Consider the following 17,043-nt stretch of genomic DNA (forward strand, 5'->3'; position numbering starts at 1 on the left):
ATAAGGCAACAGGATATCCGGTGAGGAGAGACCCAAGGTCACACGGCGTGACAACGGTAACCGTGGTCTCTGAATTCCCATAACATTTACTCTCGCATATTAATCTCGTCTAAACCGTTAATTGTTGCTACAGATTACTAAAAATTATAAACCACCTAAATAAACAATTATATTAAATGTAACAGATACCTATTAATTAGACTAACATGTTAATTGAGAATTACTTATTTTATTTATTTAACTTAACTCACAATTCTTTATCTATTTTATTTATTTAACTTAAGTAACAATTACTTGCAATCAATTATGCACATTATAAAATCATATTAGGTATACCAATAAAACTAATATAGATCTTTTAACTTAATTTACTCACCATGCCTACCCCATTAAATAAGTTATTAAACACTAAACATCTAAACTTATTATTCACTAAAAATAAAATAAGAAAAAATCACTAACCTTAAAGTCTAAAGCTCCAACTAAATACCAAGTAGCATTTAGTCTGTTGATGTCTCCTTCGCGGACATCTTCTCGAGAGGTCATACTTTCTGAAGGAACTCGAACTAAAGCGTTGAGAACGTCACAAAAACTTAAAAAATGAAGGTTATTCACAGCAATCTCAGATGTTGTGGCATTATATAAGCATGCGAGTGTATCTTAAACGCTGAGATCCCAATCACGGCACATGTACATATTTCAGGTGTTGAGACTCCATTCGCTTTTTGCCCATATCTCGGGTGTTCAGTACCCGATCTCTGTCCTAATACATATCCTGGGTGCACCCAAAATATGACTTGGCGTCACCCAGTTGGGATCTCAAACGCTGAGATATGTTCGTTTTTGGGTTATACCCTCAACATCCAAAATATGACTTGGCGTCACCCAGTTGGGATCTCAAACGCCGAGATATGTTCGTTTTTGGGTTATACCCTCAGCATCCGAGATATGTCTCGTAATACAATTTTGTAAATACCTCACCATTTATGTATTTTCGTAAATAAAATATTTATTTTATTTAAATAAAAAAATCCCTTATTTTCTCTCAACATGGCGGACAAATTAAAATGGGACTGCAACTAATTCATCTTTTCCTCTTACATTGTAAGTTGTAACTTCGAGATCGAGAATGCTTCTAGTAAAATGAGTGAGCTACATTGTTAAACTTAAGTGGGCTGGGCAAATCTAAAATTTGTTGAGTTTTAAAAGGCAAGAATATCTCATCTCCTTCATGCTTCATTAGATCTTGGCAGTAGTTGTTGGGAAAAGGACCATTATAGAGCTCCATACCTTGAAATCACTTTGGTTTGGGAGCCATGGAGTACTTTTTATTATATTAATTAATAATTAATTTAATCATAACGATTTTCAACCAACAAGTCTTTTTGAGAGTCCAGAAATCTTTGGGGACGTGGCAAACAAGACAAAACTAGAAAAACGAGGGAGGAGCGCCAATACGTCTCTGCCACTCTGCTGACTTGTAATTCCAAGCGATCATGTCAAACGGCGTCGTACTCAACCTCCACTTCGCCGCCACTCCTCCTCCTTCTCAGGGGAAGGAGAAGGAGATAAGGGAGACACTCTTGCTGGCTTACAGGACCCTGGGAGTCGTCTTTGGAGGCCTCGTGACGTCACCGCTTTATGTTTATCCTTCAATGCCGTTGAACTCTCCAACCGAAGATGACTATCTCGGCATATACAGCATCATGTTCTGGACTCTCACTCTCATTGCGCTTGTCAAGTACGCCACCATAGCCATCCATGCTGATGATCACGGTGAAGGTATTACTTACTAGTTACTACAACTCCTTTTTCATCGCATCATTCAATTTTTCAATCTTAACCTATCTGAATTCGGTACAGGTGGAACTTTTGCCTTGTATTCTTTACTTTGCAGACGATTGAATATTGGAATCCTTCCATCTAATCAGGTATATTCTAATTCAAGTACTTATTCACGCATAGAAAGGGGTGTTGAAGCACAAACTTGGCTTGCCAAATTGTTTGAGAGAAGCATAGTTGCTCGACGACTTTTGCTCTTTCTTGCTATGCTAGGAACTTGCATGATTATCGGTGATGGCATACTTACGCCTGCAATTTCAGGTTTGGTCAATAATCTTTTCTAATAATTTGATGGCTTTTCTTATTGAAAATGTTTTCATTAACTCAGCTATGTAAATTCATTCTCAGTGTTATCAGCAATGGATGGACTAAGAGCACCTTTTCCCTCAGTAAGCAAATGTAAGTTTTAAATTTATACAGTACTATTGTGACTTTGTGAGCTTAAGTTGCAGATTCCATAGTTTAGAAAGTACAATAAAACTTTGGAAGGTTTGCTTCTTTTGTCGAAATTTTAGTTTTTTATGTGAAATACAAAGCTATAACATCTTAATGGTGCAACATAGGAAGTGATTTTTGCTTGGCAGAGTAGATTAAAGCTTTATGACATTGTCAGACAATTTACTCTCCTGGTTTATATAACCATGATTTCTGTTTTGGCTCATGCTGCTGCAGCACTTGTGGAAGCACTCTCTGCAATTGTCTTGGTTGTTTTGTTTTTATTGCAAAAATTTGGCACATCACGCGTGAGTTTCCTCTTTTCCCCAATAATGGGTGCATGGACCTTTTGTACCCCACTTGTAGGAATTTACAGCATCATACACCATTATCCTAGTATTTTCAAGGCTATATCTCCTCACTATATTTTCCATTTCTTTTGGAGAAATGGAAAAGCTGGCTGGCTTTTACTTGGTGGTACTGTCCTCTGCATTACAGGTATGTGTGTCTCTTATCATCTTGATAATATTCATCGTCATTGTCCATTGATACAGAAGTAGGAATATTATCTTTCAATTCAAGGACTTCTTTGTTTTTCTGTCAATTCATGTTATTATATTATCAACTTGGCATGCTCTGATTTGGCTATTGACTAAATTTGCTATATGAGAATTGTGCAAAGAGAGACTTGCAACTTAATGTTTGAGATGAATAAAGTGATCACTTTCTTAAATATAAAACTTGATTACTTCTAAGGGGAAATGAAAGATTTCCCTTTCTTCTGTATGTGGATGTGCAATGTGTATTTTCGTATTATCTTTCCCTTTGTTCATTCTTAATTTTTCACTTTGACAGGTTCTGAGGCAATGTTTGCTGATCTTGGTCATTTCAATCAGAGGTCTATTCAGGTTAACTTTGTTTCATTTTATTTTTTGGTATGCCTTACAAAGCTATGATTCCTTTTCAGCCAATTAACAGAATTCCCACCTTTTCTTCTTTTGTATTTGGTAACAGATAGCTTTTCTATTCACAATCTACCCATCTTTAGTTCTCACTTATGCGGGACAGACAGCATACTTGATCAAGAATCCCAATGACCATGATGATGGATTCTACAAATTTATACCAACTTCAGTGTACTGGCCTATTTTTATTATTTCTACATCAGCTGCAGTTGTTGCTAGCCAGTCATTAATCTCAGCTACATTTTCCATCATCAAGCAATCTGTGGTACTGGATTATTTTCCTCGAGTAAAGGTTGTACACACATCTCACAGTAAAGAAGGAGAGGTATACTCTCCTGAAGTGAACTACATCCTGATGGTCCTTTGTGTTGCTGTAATACTCATTTTTGGAGATGGAAAAGATATTGGAAATGCTTTTGGTATGTCAGTTTCTATTTCAGCTTTCACTATGTCACAACTTGAAAGCTGTCTTCTAATCTGTAACTGAAACTACTTGCTGTCTGTCCTCTGATGTTGGTATATGACATCTATTGCAGGTGTCGTTGTGAGCCTAGTAATGCTTATCACCACTATATTACTTACATTAGTCATGATCATGATATGGAGAACCCCAGTTGTGCTGGTTACCCTTTACTTTGTTGTGTTTTTCATCATGGAAGGGGTTTACGTCAGTGCCGTTTTCACTAAATTTTCTGAAGGTGGATGGATTCCTTTTGCCATATCATTTGTCCTTGCATTCATCATGTTCGGTTGGTTTTATGGTAGACAAAGAAAAATCGAGTATGAGATAACCCAGAAGATAAGCTTTCATAGACTTGAAGAACTTTTAGCTGACCCTAGTGTTCAAAGGGTTCCTGGAATATGCTTCTTTTATTCTAACATTCAAGATGGGTTGACTCCTATTCTTGGCCATTACATTAAGAACATGAAATCCCTTCATAAGGTCACCATATTCACAACTCTCAGATATTTATTAGTCCCCAAGGTTGATCCACATGAGAGGATTGTAATCAAGAAATCAAATCTTGAAGGGGTGTATGGTTGTGTAATCCAATATGGCTATGCAGATGCTCTACATTTTGAAGATGACTTTGTAAGTCAAGTTATTGGTAGTTTGATACTACATATAAAGAACTGCTCTGGTAATGCTGAACCTGATTCTCAAGAGATTGAGCAAGAAGTTTCCAGTTTAGAAGAAGCAAGATGTGCCGGGGTTGTTCATGTTCGCGGAAAGACTAGATTCTACATTGGCCTGAACTGTGGCTGGTTTGATAAAATCATGCTTGGTTTCTATGAATTCATGCACAGCAACTGTAGATCCGGTTTGCCTGCGCTTCGGGTTCCATTACAGCAAAGGATTGAAGTTGGAATGCTATACGAGGCTTGAAGGGTTAAAATATATTGAAGCAGTTATTCAGTAGCTTCACTTGCTCATACATAACATAAACAGGGCAAAAGATACCTGAATTGGATTAATATGTACGTCACTCAAAATTACCCATGTACTTGTATTTCTTCTTTTCAAAACCATTAACTTAGTATGTTGATTTTTGCTTCCTTGGTACCTAAAAGTCTATTGAAGCTCAACTAATCTATACAAAAGTAACTGAACCTGAACTAATTTTACTCGAATCAAGTCAACTTATGATGAGATAACCACATGCTACTCCTACTACTACTGCTGCATACTTTCTTAACTACTCTTTTTGTGAACGACTTTTTTATCTAGTGATAAAAAGGATGGTGTGTTTTGAGTTGCTTTATACAAGAAGATAAGAGAGTGTTATACTAAAGCTAAATCACGAAATGGACCGTCTAACAAAAAAGTCGAAGCAGTAATAGGGAGGGAGTCGAAGAACATGGGGAAATGGAATCAAGCGCAAGAATAAATGAATATGTTCTTAGAATAAAACAGAAACACATGGAGTTGTGTCCACTGTACAGGAAAGGGAATCACACGCTCATGTTCATATAACATGTATATTGACCTTAAAAAAGCTTCGTTGGTCTGGGATTGTTGTTATAATATTAATTCAGTCAACGATCTTCTCATTCACTCACTCACTCACTATTTATTATTTATTCATTGTCATATTTCTGTCGTGTCGTAGTTGTACTTGTAATTGGTTCATGAGTGTCCCTCAAAGGCTCAAACCATTGAAACGTGCAAATCGGATCTATATCCCACATACAAACATCATTATTGAACAAGTTGGCACCCCCCTTCTCTTCTCTCTCTTTCTGCCTGCTGAAGCTGACATCTCAGTTTGCTTTGAATGGCGGCAGTCACAGCATCGGTGATTGCTTACAAGCTCTTGGAAGAACCACAACCTTTTTCCCTTGCTGATGTTGCTGCTGCTGCTGTTGCTGCTGATGTTTCTTCTCCGTCTCCTTCTTCTTCTTCTTCTGGTAATTTTGCAGAGACTGGGAATCCATCTGATGCGGTCGTCTTCTTTGGTATCAGTATGGTACTTGGGATTGCATGCAGGCACCTCCTCCGCGGCACCAGAGTCCCTTACACTGTTGCCTTGCTCATCATTGGCATTGCCCTTGGTTCCATAGGTACCTTCCCCTCTTGTCTTATTATAGTTGACCTTTTCTCTTTCAGTATTTATCTATTCAATTTCAAGCATCAGGTTTTTGGTTTCAAAAGGGAATTTGAACCCATATGGGGAAAGTTGACTTTGCTGGATAAGGATAGGCTGCCTTGTCTGTGTACAAAGGGGTAAAGAAAAATACAGAGGAGACAACATATTTGCCTACTTTGCAATGTCATTTGGATCAGTATGAAAACGATCAAGACGAACTAAGGAATTTTTTTTTTTTTTTGGGGGGGGGGGGTGTTAATAATCTATACACTGTTTATATAATAAGCACCCGATTGCCTTTCATTTTTTTTTTGAAAAAAAGTGCATGACTGATTAATTGTTAACTCCTGAATAGAGTATGGTACTCATCATCGGCTGGGAAAGATTGGAGATGGAATTCGTATTTGTAAGTTTGTTCTCTTTTTATTCAATTTATTTTGGAATTTAAGCACTTCCCATTAAAAGAAAAGCAAGTGCTTTTCATTTTACTGCTTTGAAACATGCGTATTGACATGAAATTTTGAAAATCTTCCAACTTAAAGAGCTTTGATCATCACTGCTCGTTCTTTAAAATTCATTGAAGGAACTAGGAATTCTACTTTTTTATATGCAGGGGCAGAGATTGATCCAGAACTTCTGTTGGCCGTTTTTCTTCCTGCTCTCCTTTTTGAGAGCTCATTCTCAATGGAAGTTCACCAAATCAAGGTTCTTTTCCCCGAATTTTTGTATTACTACAAACTGACTTTAGTTATAAAGTGATACTGTTATGCCACTTCCTAGCTCATATATGTATGCATGCTTGTAATATTGTTTTGCTTTCAGAATATTGACTGAACCTCAGTTTCCGTTTTGGTTGGTGTTGTAGAGGTGTATTGCTCAAATGATCTTACTAGCTGGTCCTGGAGTTGTGATTTCAACCTTTTGTCTTGGAGCTGTTTTGAAGGTATGTGAACCAATGTGTTCATATTTCATCGGTGATGTGATACTGATATGATTTTGTAACCCCCTTGGCATAATGCAGCTAACTTTTCCTTATAATTGGAGTTGGAAAACATCACTATTGCTTGGGGGACTTCTGAGCGCAACTGATCCTGTTGCAGTTGTAGCTTTGTTGAAGGAGCTCGGTGCCAGTAAAAAACTAAGCACAATAATTGAAGGCGAATCCTTGATGAATGATGGGTATTCTGATTTAGTTCCTTTTCTCTTCATTTAATTGGGATATAGGAACTGGCTTCAAGCCTTTAACACATAGAATGAAGTGATAAATGATATTCTTTTAGAGAAGTCTTTTCAGTTTTCCTTTGATTAAGCTCTATCTTCATTCTTTTCTAGGACGGCTATTGTGGTTTATACTTTATTCTATCGGATGGTTCTTGGTAGCACCTACAATTGGGTTGATGTTATCAAATTTCTAGTGCAAGTCTCATTTGGAGCGTAGGTTTCACCTTCTTTGTTGTTTTACCGGCAAAAATTATTTTTGCTTCTGTGACCCTCTCTGCTCTTGCTCCAGTGTAGGAATTGGTGTTGCTTTTGGGATAGCATCTGTTTTATGGCTTGGGTTTATTTTTAATGATACAGTGATAGAGATTTCCCTTACACTTGCCGTTAGCTACATTGCTTACTTCACTGTAAGTTGCTTTTGAACTTGGATTAGTAGTTGAAAGATTGTATTTGTACTATGAATAGTTATTAATTTATTGCATGCATGATGCATCTTTAAGTAAGATGAGAGGTTATATCTGTTAAAAACTTGAAATCTTACAATCATCTTTGGTTTTTGTCCTTAATGCTTCTATAGGCTCAAGAGGGTGCTGATCTATCTGGTGTTTTGACTGTCATGTCGTTGGGAATGTAAGTCAATCTTTAGCATTAATCTCTTAATATTTGGAAATCTAGTTTTTGAAATTTTTCTACAGGTTCTATTCTGCATTTGCAAGGACAGCTTTTAAGGGTGAAAGTCAACAAAGTTTACATATCTTTTGGTATACTTCTTGCTTCTACTTGTTTATATAAATTATATACTTATAGGACATCATTCTGATTTTCCTTATTTTCAACAACATTCATTCTAGTGATGATAATAGGAAATAGATAAAAGGAATCTAATTATCTAAATCTATGTAGAACAGTAAATACTTATTTTACTGACTGACTTTATTTTCTCCAGGGAAATGGTTGCATATATTGCTAATACATTAATTTTCATCTTGAGGTAAGATCATAAATGGATTCTCAAATCATAACAATCAATTGATATAACTTGTGAATCAAGCTTTTCATGCCCTTTTTTATTGTTATTTTTTATGTTATCTTCTTTTTGCAGTGGAGTTGTTATAGCTGAAGGAGTACTTGGTGATGACAATGTCTTCCATCATGGTAGTATTTACCTCTTAAATTATCTTCTTTGCTCAGTAGGCCATTGATTATACTCTCACTTTTCCATTTAGTTGCTCTTGATAAAAATGTATGTTTGTTGAGTCTAAAAGACTCACTGCAAATTCTTGGTTCTGTTGAAGGAACATCATGGACCCACCTCTTGCTTCTCTATGTTTATGTTCAAGTGTCGAGATGCATCGTAGTTGGTGCATTATTTCCCTTGCTAAGGTATTTTGGATATGGCTTGGATTGGAAAGAAGCTAGTATTCTAATCTGGTCAGGATTGCGAGGGGCAGTTGCCTTGTCACTTTCATTATCAGTCAAGGCAAGTATTCAATGACTAATGAAAGCTGCATTTTTTAGCCAAACACTTCATCTCCTTTATTGCTAATTTTCTGAATTTCTTTATGCACATACTATCTTATTATTAGTTTAATCTTTTAATTATTAAATTTTGGGTTTGTTCAGCGTTCGAGTGGTCGATCACTTGAATTGACTCCAGAGACAGGAACACTGGTATGTTCTGGGTTTAGGATTTAATTATGACTTTACAAGGACATTAGATTCATCACTCAAATACCTTTTGCTTGTGCAGTTTGTTTTCTTCACTGGTGGTATTGTGTTTTTAACACTTATAGTGAATGGTTCGACAACACAGTTCGTTTTACACTACCTTGACATGGACAAGTTAACAGCTGCAAAGGTCAGCATTCCAGATCTTCTAAGTTCAGCTTATCTTCTAGCTCTAAGGGATAAAACATTCTGTTATCTCATGCATTAAATGGTGCCTTAATGCTTCAATTTCTATCTTACTTGTGAAACAATATCTCCACTCTGATATAAGGATATACCTTCAGAAGTCTTGTCTTTCAAGTTATATTTGGCCTTTGCCCTAATAATTTGATCGTATAATTAACAGAAACGTATCCTTGATTTCACAAAGTATGAAATGTTGAACAAAGCACTAGAAGCTTTTGGTGAACTTGGAGATGATGAGGAACTAGGGCCTGCTGATTGGGCCACAGTGAAGAGATATATCTCCTGCCTAAATAACATTGAAGGTGAACGTGTTCATCCTCACGGCCCATCTGAAAGTGATACTAATCTGGATGCTATGAATTTGAAAGACATACGAGTACGCCTTCTCAATGGTTAGCAACTTTTACATTATCCTTATAGTCTGAGTATGATAGTTTTCTAATATTATGAACTTGATTGCTTCAACCACATTAGTATCATGACTAATTTGAGAGCTTGTTGCTCATATTAGGTGTCCAAGCTGCTTACTGGGAGATGCTTGATGAAGGACGAATTTCTCAAACGACAGCTAATATTCTAATGTTATCTGTGGAGGAGGCAATAGATTTGGCTTCACATGAGCCTCTATGTGACTGGAAAGGCTTAAAAACTAATGTTCACTTTCCAAATTACTACAAGTTTCTTCAGTCTAGTATGCTTCCACCAAAATTAGTTACATACTTCACTGTGGAAAGGTTGGAATCTGCTTGTAATATTTGTGCTGCGTTTCTTCGTGCACACAGAGTTGCTCGACAACAATTACATGACTTCATAGGTAGTTTTTTTTACCTCACTAAGTTTTGGCTTTTTATCTTACGAAATACTATTTGCAGCTTCTACTCTTTTTGTTGCCTCTATTCCATACAGTTTCTTCTCCTTGACTTGCTGTGAAAAATAGAAAACAAATCTTGTATTAATAAACACTGTAAATCCTGGTGACAAGCACCCTGGTTTACAAACTATACAATATATAGTGTAGTTGCTGATTTTCTCTGCATAAAACTTCTTGTGTAGGTGAAAGTGATGTTGCTTCTGCTGTTATCAATGAAAGCATTGCAGAAGGCGAAGAAGCACGGAAGTTCCTGGAGGATGTTCGTGTAACATATCCTCAGGTATGCAAGTTAAAAAAAATTATCCTCCAATATTATCTTGGTTTCGAATCAATTTAAATTTCATAATCCATCTTTTTTTATTGTTAAAGAGGGTTAAATAAACTCTTTTTTTTTTTTGGGCTCAATTTGATGTGATGGCTGTCATTCAGGTCTTAGGAGTTGTGAAAACAAGGCAAGCCACATATGTAGTGCTAAATCACTTAATTGAATATGTTCAAGACCTTGAGAAGGCTGGGATTTTGGAGGAGAAAGAGATGTTGCATCTGCATGATGCTGTCCAGGTATCCTCTGGTGATATTCATGCTTTTCTCTTCATCTGTTACCTTAACGGTTTGCTCTTCTCTGGAATTATAATTGTGTTGTTCATCAATTAATGGATTTGTTTATTTTTCAGACTGATTTAAAGAAATTACTCAGAAATCCTCCTTTGGTGAAGCTTCCTAAAATAACTAGTATGCATCCTATGTTGGGCGCTCTGCCTTCTCCGGTTCGTGAATCACTTATAAGTGGTACCAGGGAAATGATGAAATTGCGTGGCTTGACACTATACAAGGAAGGATCAAGATCAAATGGAATTTGGTTAATTTCTAATGGAGTGGTAAAGGTAATAACTAAGAAGCCATTATTTTTATGAAGTTCGCATTATGTTATCTGATTAAACATTCCAAAGATTAATGCTTGGAAAATATTTCGGTCTCTCAGTGGGAAAGCAAGGTGATAAGAAACAAGCACTCTTTCAATCCAACTTTCTCACACGGGATCACATTGGGTCTTTATGAAGTGCTGACAGGAAGGCAGTATATCTGTGATGTCCTCACAGATTCCGTGGTGTTCTGTGTCTTCATCGAAGCCGACAAGATAGTTTCATGCCTTGGATCAGACCCTTCCGTGGAAGACTTCCTGTGGCAGGTATGAGTTAGTTAGTTTGCTATGACATTAAATCATTAACGCCCTTATTATATGTTTTGGTGCTATGCTAAACTAAGTTAATCATGGTTTTCAGGAAAGTGCTATTTTCCTTTCGAAAGTATTGCTTCCCCAGATATTTGAGAAAATGTCTATGCAAGAACTAAGAGCCATTATTGCTGAAAGATCACAAATGACAATATACATAAGAGGAGAGACAATAGAAATACCGAATCATTCGGTCGCATTCTTGCTAGAAGGATATGTCAAAACTCAAGCTCGTCAAGAACTGGTAACAGCACCAGCAGTCCTGCTCTCTTCACAAGGGAATCTAAGCTTCCACAGTTTGTCAAGTTCAGGTATTTGATCTTACTGTCTTGAAAACTTTTGTGATTATGGATGAAGTAGAAAATGAATTTGATAAATCTTTTACCTTGAATTATACATACAGGTATCAGGGAAAGTAGTTTTTCTCATCAAGGATCGTCTTATCTAGTTGAAGCTAGAGCAAGGGTAATCATATTTGACATTGCAGCATTTGAGTCTGATTCTCCTCCTGCTAGAAGATCAAATTCGTTATTATCACATTCCATGGAACATCCCCATAGAACCTTACGTAGCAGAGAACACAGCGGTCTTATGAGCTGGCCTGAAAACTTCTACAAGCAGAAGCCCCATCGGCACAATTCCGAAGGGAACGGCCGACAAATAACTAATTTGTCTGCAAGAGCAATGCAGTTGAGCATCTACGGGAGCATGGTATGTTGGTTTCATGCAATTCAACATGCCATTTATTGTTTAGTAGTTGCTTGATCAGCAAGCAATGAGAATTAACATGGAATGCTGATGTTGTTGTGTCTAACTTGATTTTATTTTGATGGAAGGTGGAATTACGGATCCCTGGCCGGAGCCGAAGTTCGACGAGCAATCAGACTAAACCGGCTCTTAGTTTGTCATACCCAAGCATTGTGCCACAACAGGGGCGTCCACTTTTGTCAGTAAAATCAGAAAGTGCTGTCACTGCAAACAAGGGCCGTGAAGTGAGTGACTTAGCACAACAAAATGCTCCAAACCAACCTCTACAAAACACTGAAAGTAGAGTGCAGCATCATGGAGATTACTCAAGTGATGATGATTCAGTTGTTGAAGAAGATCTTCTTGTCAGGATTGATTCTCCAAGCACCCTATCTTTTCCCCATTCTTGACTTGAAGGAATGGGACAGTAGCTGAGATATGTAGTTGTTTTGTTTAATAAATGATGCTTTCGTAGAAACATTTTTGTACATAATATATTTGTAAGCGTGAAATTAAAGCTTATGATTGATCATGTAAACTTTGCAATTCTAAAGAATGTTGATTTCACCGTTTTCTTGTGCAGATGAATAAAATTTTGATAAGAAAAGAAAACTATCTTGTTCATCTTAGTTTGGTTGAATTCTGACTTGACCTTTCCTTTTAATTATGAATCTCTTCTTAGTTGTTTTCCCTTTTGCAAAATCTTTTATTAATTTCCATTCAAATGTTTTAACCACTAAATGCACAAATATAAATTAATTATCACATAATTGGTGAACTAGATTTTTTACATGGATAAATATTAAAATAATTTTAATTTTACGACTTTTGAGTCACATGACTCGTCACATCCTTTTGTCACCTTCGAAAATAGAAGAAAAATTATTGAAACAAAGAAGATGAAAAAATGAAAAATACAAACTTACAAAGGCAAAAGGACAAAACACTATTATAAATTTGTCTTATTAGTAAAAATTTATAATTTTTTTTCTCTGTTAATTAATTTGGTCATTTACCAAAATCTCTCTCTCTCTCTCTCTCTCTCTGATTTATTTCTTATCTGATTGAAGCTTGAAGAAAGCAGAGAAACAAGAAGATAGAAAGTGCAGGGTGTGTGTGCGCCATGGGAAGGGCCCAGTTCTCGACGCTGCTCTTTTCTCTCGCGATTCTAGCCTCTCTCCTCGCAACTCATGTCAGATCCGATGCTTCAAACCACCGTTACAACGAAGGTGACCCTGTTCCTCTCTACGCCAACAAAGTCGGTCCCTTTCACAACCCTAGGTATGGCCCTTCCCCCCCGCCGATCCGTTTCGTTCCTATTCAATCTCCTCATTTCGAATCTCTGATTCTGAAATTGAAGATTCCTTATTTATAGGATCCCATAGGCGTCAACTGCGAAATGATTCCGTTTCTTGAGTGTGCATGTATGTGTGTGAGACTGGCGTTGGTGTCTGATTCTATGCTTAGTTTTGTTTTGGCTTCTTCTATTTTTCAACGATTTGAGCCATTTTCGGTGTTTGGTTGTGTTCAAAATGTGATATTGTTTCAGAATTCTTGTTGCTTTTTATGGTATTGAGGTGAAGTTCTTATGGGTTGTTATGGTCTGTCTATGTTTATCATTCAAATTTCTTATTTTATTTATCTGTTTGGTTTTCAGTGAAACTTACCGGTATTTTGACCTGCCATTCTGTTCAACAGGTAGGTGCTGAATTTATTCTTCAGCTCTTGGTATTTATTGCTCGCTTTAACCTTTATTACTGTATTTACTGGTTTTAGTAGAGCTTATGCATCATTCTCTCTCTCTCTCTCTCTCTCTCTCTCTCTCTCTCTCTCTGTAAGTATTAATGACAAATGTGATTACTTAACAAGGTAAGCATGTGAGAGATGAGTTAGACCCTGTCTAGTTTCCTCTTTTTTCTAAAAAAAAAATGGAAGGCTTATTCATTCATCTATCTGAACAGGGAATAGGGCAATATGCTGCTTTCTTAAGTCATTTTCCTGCTTGTATTAGATTCTTAATGTATGTATCCTGAAAGGAGTAAATTTGCATGCCAGGTCATGAGAAAGAAAAGACTGAAGCACTTGGTGAGGTGTTGAATGGAGACCGCCTTGTGAGTGCTCCTTATGTTCTTGACTTCAATAAGGATAAGGACTCGGTCTCTGTCTGCAAGAAGAAGCTCACAAAGAAGGATGTTGCTCGGTTCCGAGAAGCAGTTAAAAAGGATTATTACTTCCAAATGTACTATGATGACTTGCCAATCTGGGGATTTATTGGAACAATTGACAAAGAAGGGAAAAATGACCCCAGCGAGTATAAGTATTTCCTTTACAAGCACATTCAGTTCGACGTTCTATACAACAAAGATCGTGTGATTGAAATCAGTGCCCGCATGGATCCTCATTCTGTTGTGGACCTTACTGAGGACAAGGAAGTTGAAACTGAGTTTCTTTATTCTGCAAAATGGAAGCCAACAGATATTCCTTTTGAGAGGAGAATGGAAAAATATTCTCAGTCTTCTTCTTTGCCACATCACTTAGAGATTCATTGGTTCTCAATCATAAACTCCTGTGTAACAGTTCTTCTTCTGACTGGTTTTCTGGCCACCATTCTCATGCGTGTCTTAAAGAATGATTTTATGAAGTATGACTTGCTATTGAGCACCGGATTATAATCTTATTACTTAGAGCGTTGCTCTATTAGTTTTCTTTTTCTTGTATCTTATCTGCTATAATTTCCCACAGATATGCACAAGATGAGGAAGCTGCTGATGATCAAGAGGAGACAGGGTGGAAATATATTCATGGTGATGTTTTCCGGTTTCCAAAGAATAAATCATTGTTTGCAGCTGCCTTAGGTTCTGGTACTCAATTGTTTGCTCTGTAAGAATCTTCTAATGCCCTTTTACCCTGTCTATGTTGAAGCTTGTTTGCCCAATATAAGTTGTAAACTTTATCAAATGTCATTTCTATTTCCATTTGTTTGTGCAGTACCATTTTCATTTTCACTCTTGCACTGGTTGGTGTATTTTATCCCTATAACCGAGGAGCTTTATTTACTGCACTGGTGGTCATATATGCTCTCACATCTGGCATTGCTGGCTACACTGCTACTTCCTTCTATATTCAACTTGAAGGGACTAATTGGGTACACATGGATTTATGCATTGATGGTTGCCAATGGTTGGATTTTATTGATAAAATACCTGTGAATGAAATTATTTCTAAATTTATTTTCTTGTTTTACAGGTTAGAAACTTACTGCTGACAGGATGCCTCTTTTGTGGCCCTCTGTTCCTGATGTTCTGTTTCCTTAACACAGTTGCAATTGTTTATAGCGCAACTGCTGCTCTGCCATTTGGCACAATTTTGGTGATTGTCCTAATATGGACATTGGTAACTTCACCATTACTTGTCTTGGGCGGTATTGCAGGGAAAAATAGCAAAGCCGAGTTCCAAGCACCTGTCCGCACTACAAAATATCCCCGAGAGATTCCTCCTCTGCCTTGGTACAGGAGTACCATCCCCCAGATGGCAATGGCTGGATTTCTACCATTCAGTGCCATCTACATCGAGCTGTACTACATTTTCGCTAGTGTTTGGGGCCACAGGATCTATACTATTTACAGCATACTTTTCATTGTCTTCATTATTCTCTTGATTGTCACTGCTTTCATCACTGTGGCTTTGACATACTTTCAACTTGCTGCTGAAGATCATGAATGGTGGTGGAGGTATGTAATTTTGCCTTCTGTTGTAATTTAAGAATTTTACAGTTCATATATCCTTATATTATGATTTTCACTATATATAAATATTATCTTACATAAATCAGAAGTTCAGTTAGTTTTTATATCCTCTATATACTTAGTTTAAAAGGAAACTGCCAATGACTAGGAAGAGAGTAGAAAATAAAAATTTGTACTAATATAGAGAACAGGAAAGAGCTTTCCTATCTTCAAACCCACACCCCCCCCTCCCCCTCCCCCTCCCCAAGCAGGGCCCCCCGCCCACGGGGAAATGTTCCACTTTCCTAATAGAAACTTAGAAAACATAGGATAAATATAAAATTAACCTTGGTATTCTTTTGTGGGTGGCATTGTGAGGTTTTCATTGATGGATTGATATTTCGGCATTCTGGACTAATGCATACAAAACTTGGAATTAGTTGATTATTTAGTTGGCATTTTGGATTTGATTCGGCCTTGGCCTAACACTTGTATTGGATCTGATCTGAGGCCCATTGACCCAATAGTGCCACCAGTCAAGGCCTTAGTATTGGGTGAGCTGAGGAGCTAATCACATAAATGTGTATGTTTTTTGCCAATTATTCTGTTTCTTCGAAATCTTTGCTGTTCTAAATCATTTGAAGATAGCAGCACTTTAAACATTATAGTCCCCTATTTAGCTTTTCTCGTCCTGATGGAATGGTGATATATGTTTTTTTAGGTCTTTTCTGTGTGGTGGATCAACTGGTTTGTTCATCTACGGCTACTGCTTGTACTACTACTATGCACGATCAGATATGTCTGGTTTCATGCAAACTTCGTTCTTCTTCGGCTACATGGCCTGCATCTGCTATGGCTTCTTCCTCATGCTTGGCAGCGTAGGTTTTCGTGCCTCGCTGCTCTTTGTCCGCCATATATACAGGTCCATCAAGTGTGAGTAGTTATGTGGCTGAACTTTAACTTTTTGGCAAGTTTTATAGTATTGCTGTTAGCTGAAGAGAGAAAAAAAGTTCTATGATTTTTCTTCTTCTTCCTCCTCTTCTCCTTCTTCTTCTCTTTCATAAGGTAGGTTATATATAGTGTACCTGAGAGCAAGAGAAGCATCGACTCCTTCCCTGAAATGGTGTCATGTTCCTTTTTGCTCTTTAACTGCATAGGCTTGGCACTATAGGAATCTTTTTGTAACCATGGGATTTTAATATTTGATTAATTAACTGTAGTTCACTGAAATTTATTTGACGTATCTTGTATCAGTTAATTTCTTCTTAGCGCTCTGAAACTGGAAATGATTTTTTATGCTAATCCAGATAGATATTTATTGAAGGGCTTATTTAATTATGATTTACAACATATAGGAAATATATTCTAACTAGCAAATGCTCTAGGTGCCTTATTAATTATTTTAACAGAAAAAATGGTTTGCATAATTGTCATCAGGAAATATATGAATTAATTTTGGCGCAAGTGTATTAACATTTTATTTTCACGAGAAAGTTAAGTC

General features: G+C 36.9%; 3 protein-coding genes across 3 annotated transcripts; all 3 read left to right on the plus strand.

Moving 5' to 3' along the window:
• Positions 1-1,124: 1,124 nt before the first annotated feature.
• Positions 1,125-4,806, plus strand: LOC112734691 (probable potassium transporter 17). The gene is made up of 7 exons (XM_025784123.3): positions 1,125-1,782; positions 1,864-2,103; positions 2,191-2,241; positions 2,515-2,775; positions 3,133-3,185; positions 3,292-3,661; positions 3,779-4,806. The coding sequence occupies exons 1-7, from the start codon at positions 1,497-1,499 to the stop codon at positions 4,627-4,629; spliced, it is 2,112 nt and encodes a 703-aa protein (XP_025639908.1). The 5' UTR covers positions 1,125-1,496; the 3' UTR covers positions 4,630-4,806.
• A 78-nt stretch (positions 4,807-4,884) lies between these two features.
• Positions 4,885-12,429, plus strand: LOC112734690 (sodium/hydrogen exchanger 8). Its single transcript, XM_025784122.3, has 23 exons — positions 4,885-5,804; positions 6,186-6,236; positions 6,444-6,535; positions 6,696-6,773; positions 6,852-7,009; positions 7,163-7,264; positions 7,341-7,458; positions 7,629-7,681; positions 7,747-7,812; positions 7,998-8,042; positions 8,154-8,206; positions 8,347-8,531; positions 8,675-8,722; positions 8,802-8,909; positions 9,126-9,357; positions 9,477-9,779; positions 10,019-10,116; positions 10,266-10,397; positions 10,511-10,720; positions 10,819-11,025; positions 11,120-11,381; positions 11,474-11,781; positions 11,907-12,429. The coding sequence occupies exons 1-23, from the start codon at positions 5,519-5,521 to the stop codon at positions 12,225-12,227; spliced, it is 3,516 nt and encodes a 1,171-aa protein (XP_025639907.1). The 5' UTR covers positions 4,885-5,518; the 3' UTR covers positions 12,228-12,429.
• Positions 12,430-12,718: 289 nt separating this feature from the next.
• LOC112734692 (transmembrane 9 superfamily member 3) lies at positions 12,719-16,772 on the plus strand. Its single transcript, XM_025784124.3, has 7 exons — positions 12,719-13,098; positions 13,475-13,515; positions 13,873-14,458; positions 14,560-14,697; positions 14,806-14,962; positions 15,064-15,548; positions 16,264-16,772. Exons 1-7 carry the CDS (start codon positions 12,941-12,943, stop codon positions 16,481-16,483), a joined length of 1,785 nt encoding a protein of 594 aa, XP_025639909.1. The 5' UTR covers positions 12,719-12,940; the 3' UTR covers positions 16,484-16,772.
• Positions 16,773-17,043: the final 271 nt, after the last annotated feature.

Source organism: Arachis hypogaea, chromosome 3 (genome assembly GCF_003086295.3).
Source record: "Arachis hypogaea cultivar Tifrunner chromosome 3, arahy.Tifrunner.gnm2.J5K5, whole genome shotgun sequence".
NCBI classification, from domain to species: Eukaryota; Viridiplantae; Streptophyta; class Magnoliopsida; order Fabales; family Fabaceae; genus Arachis; species Arachis hypogaea.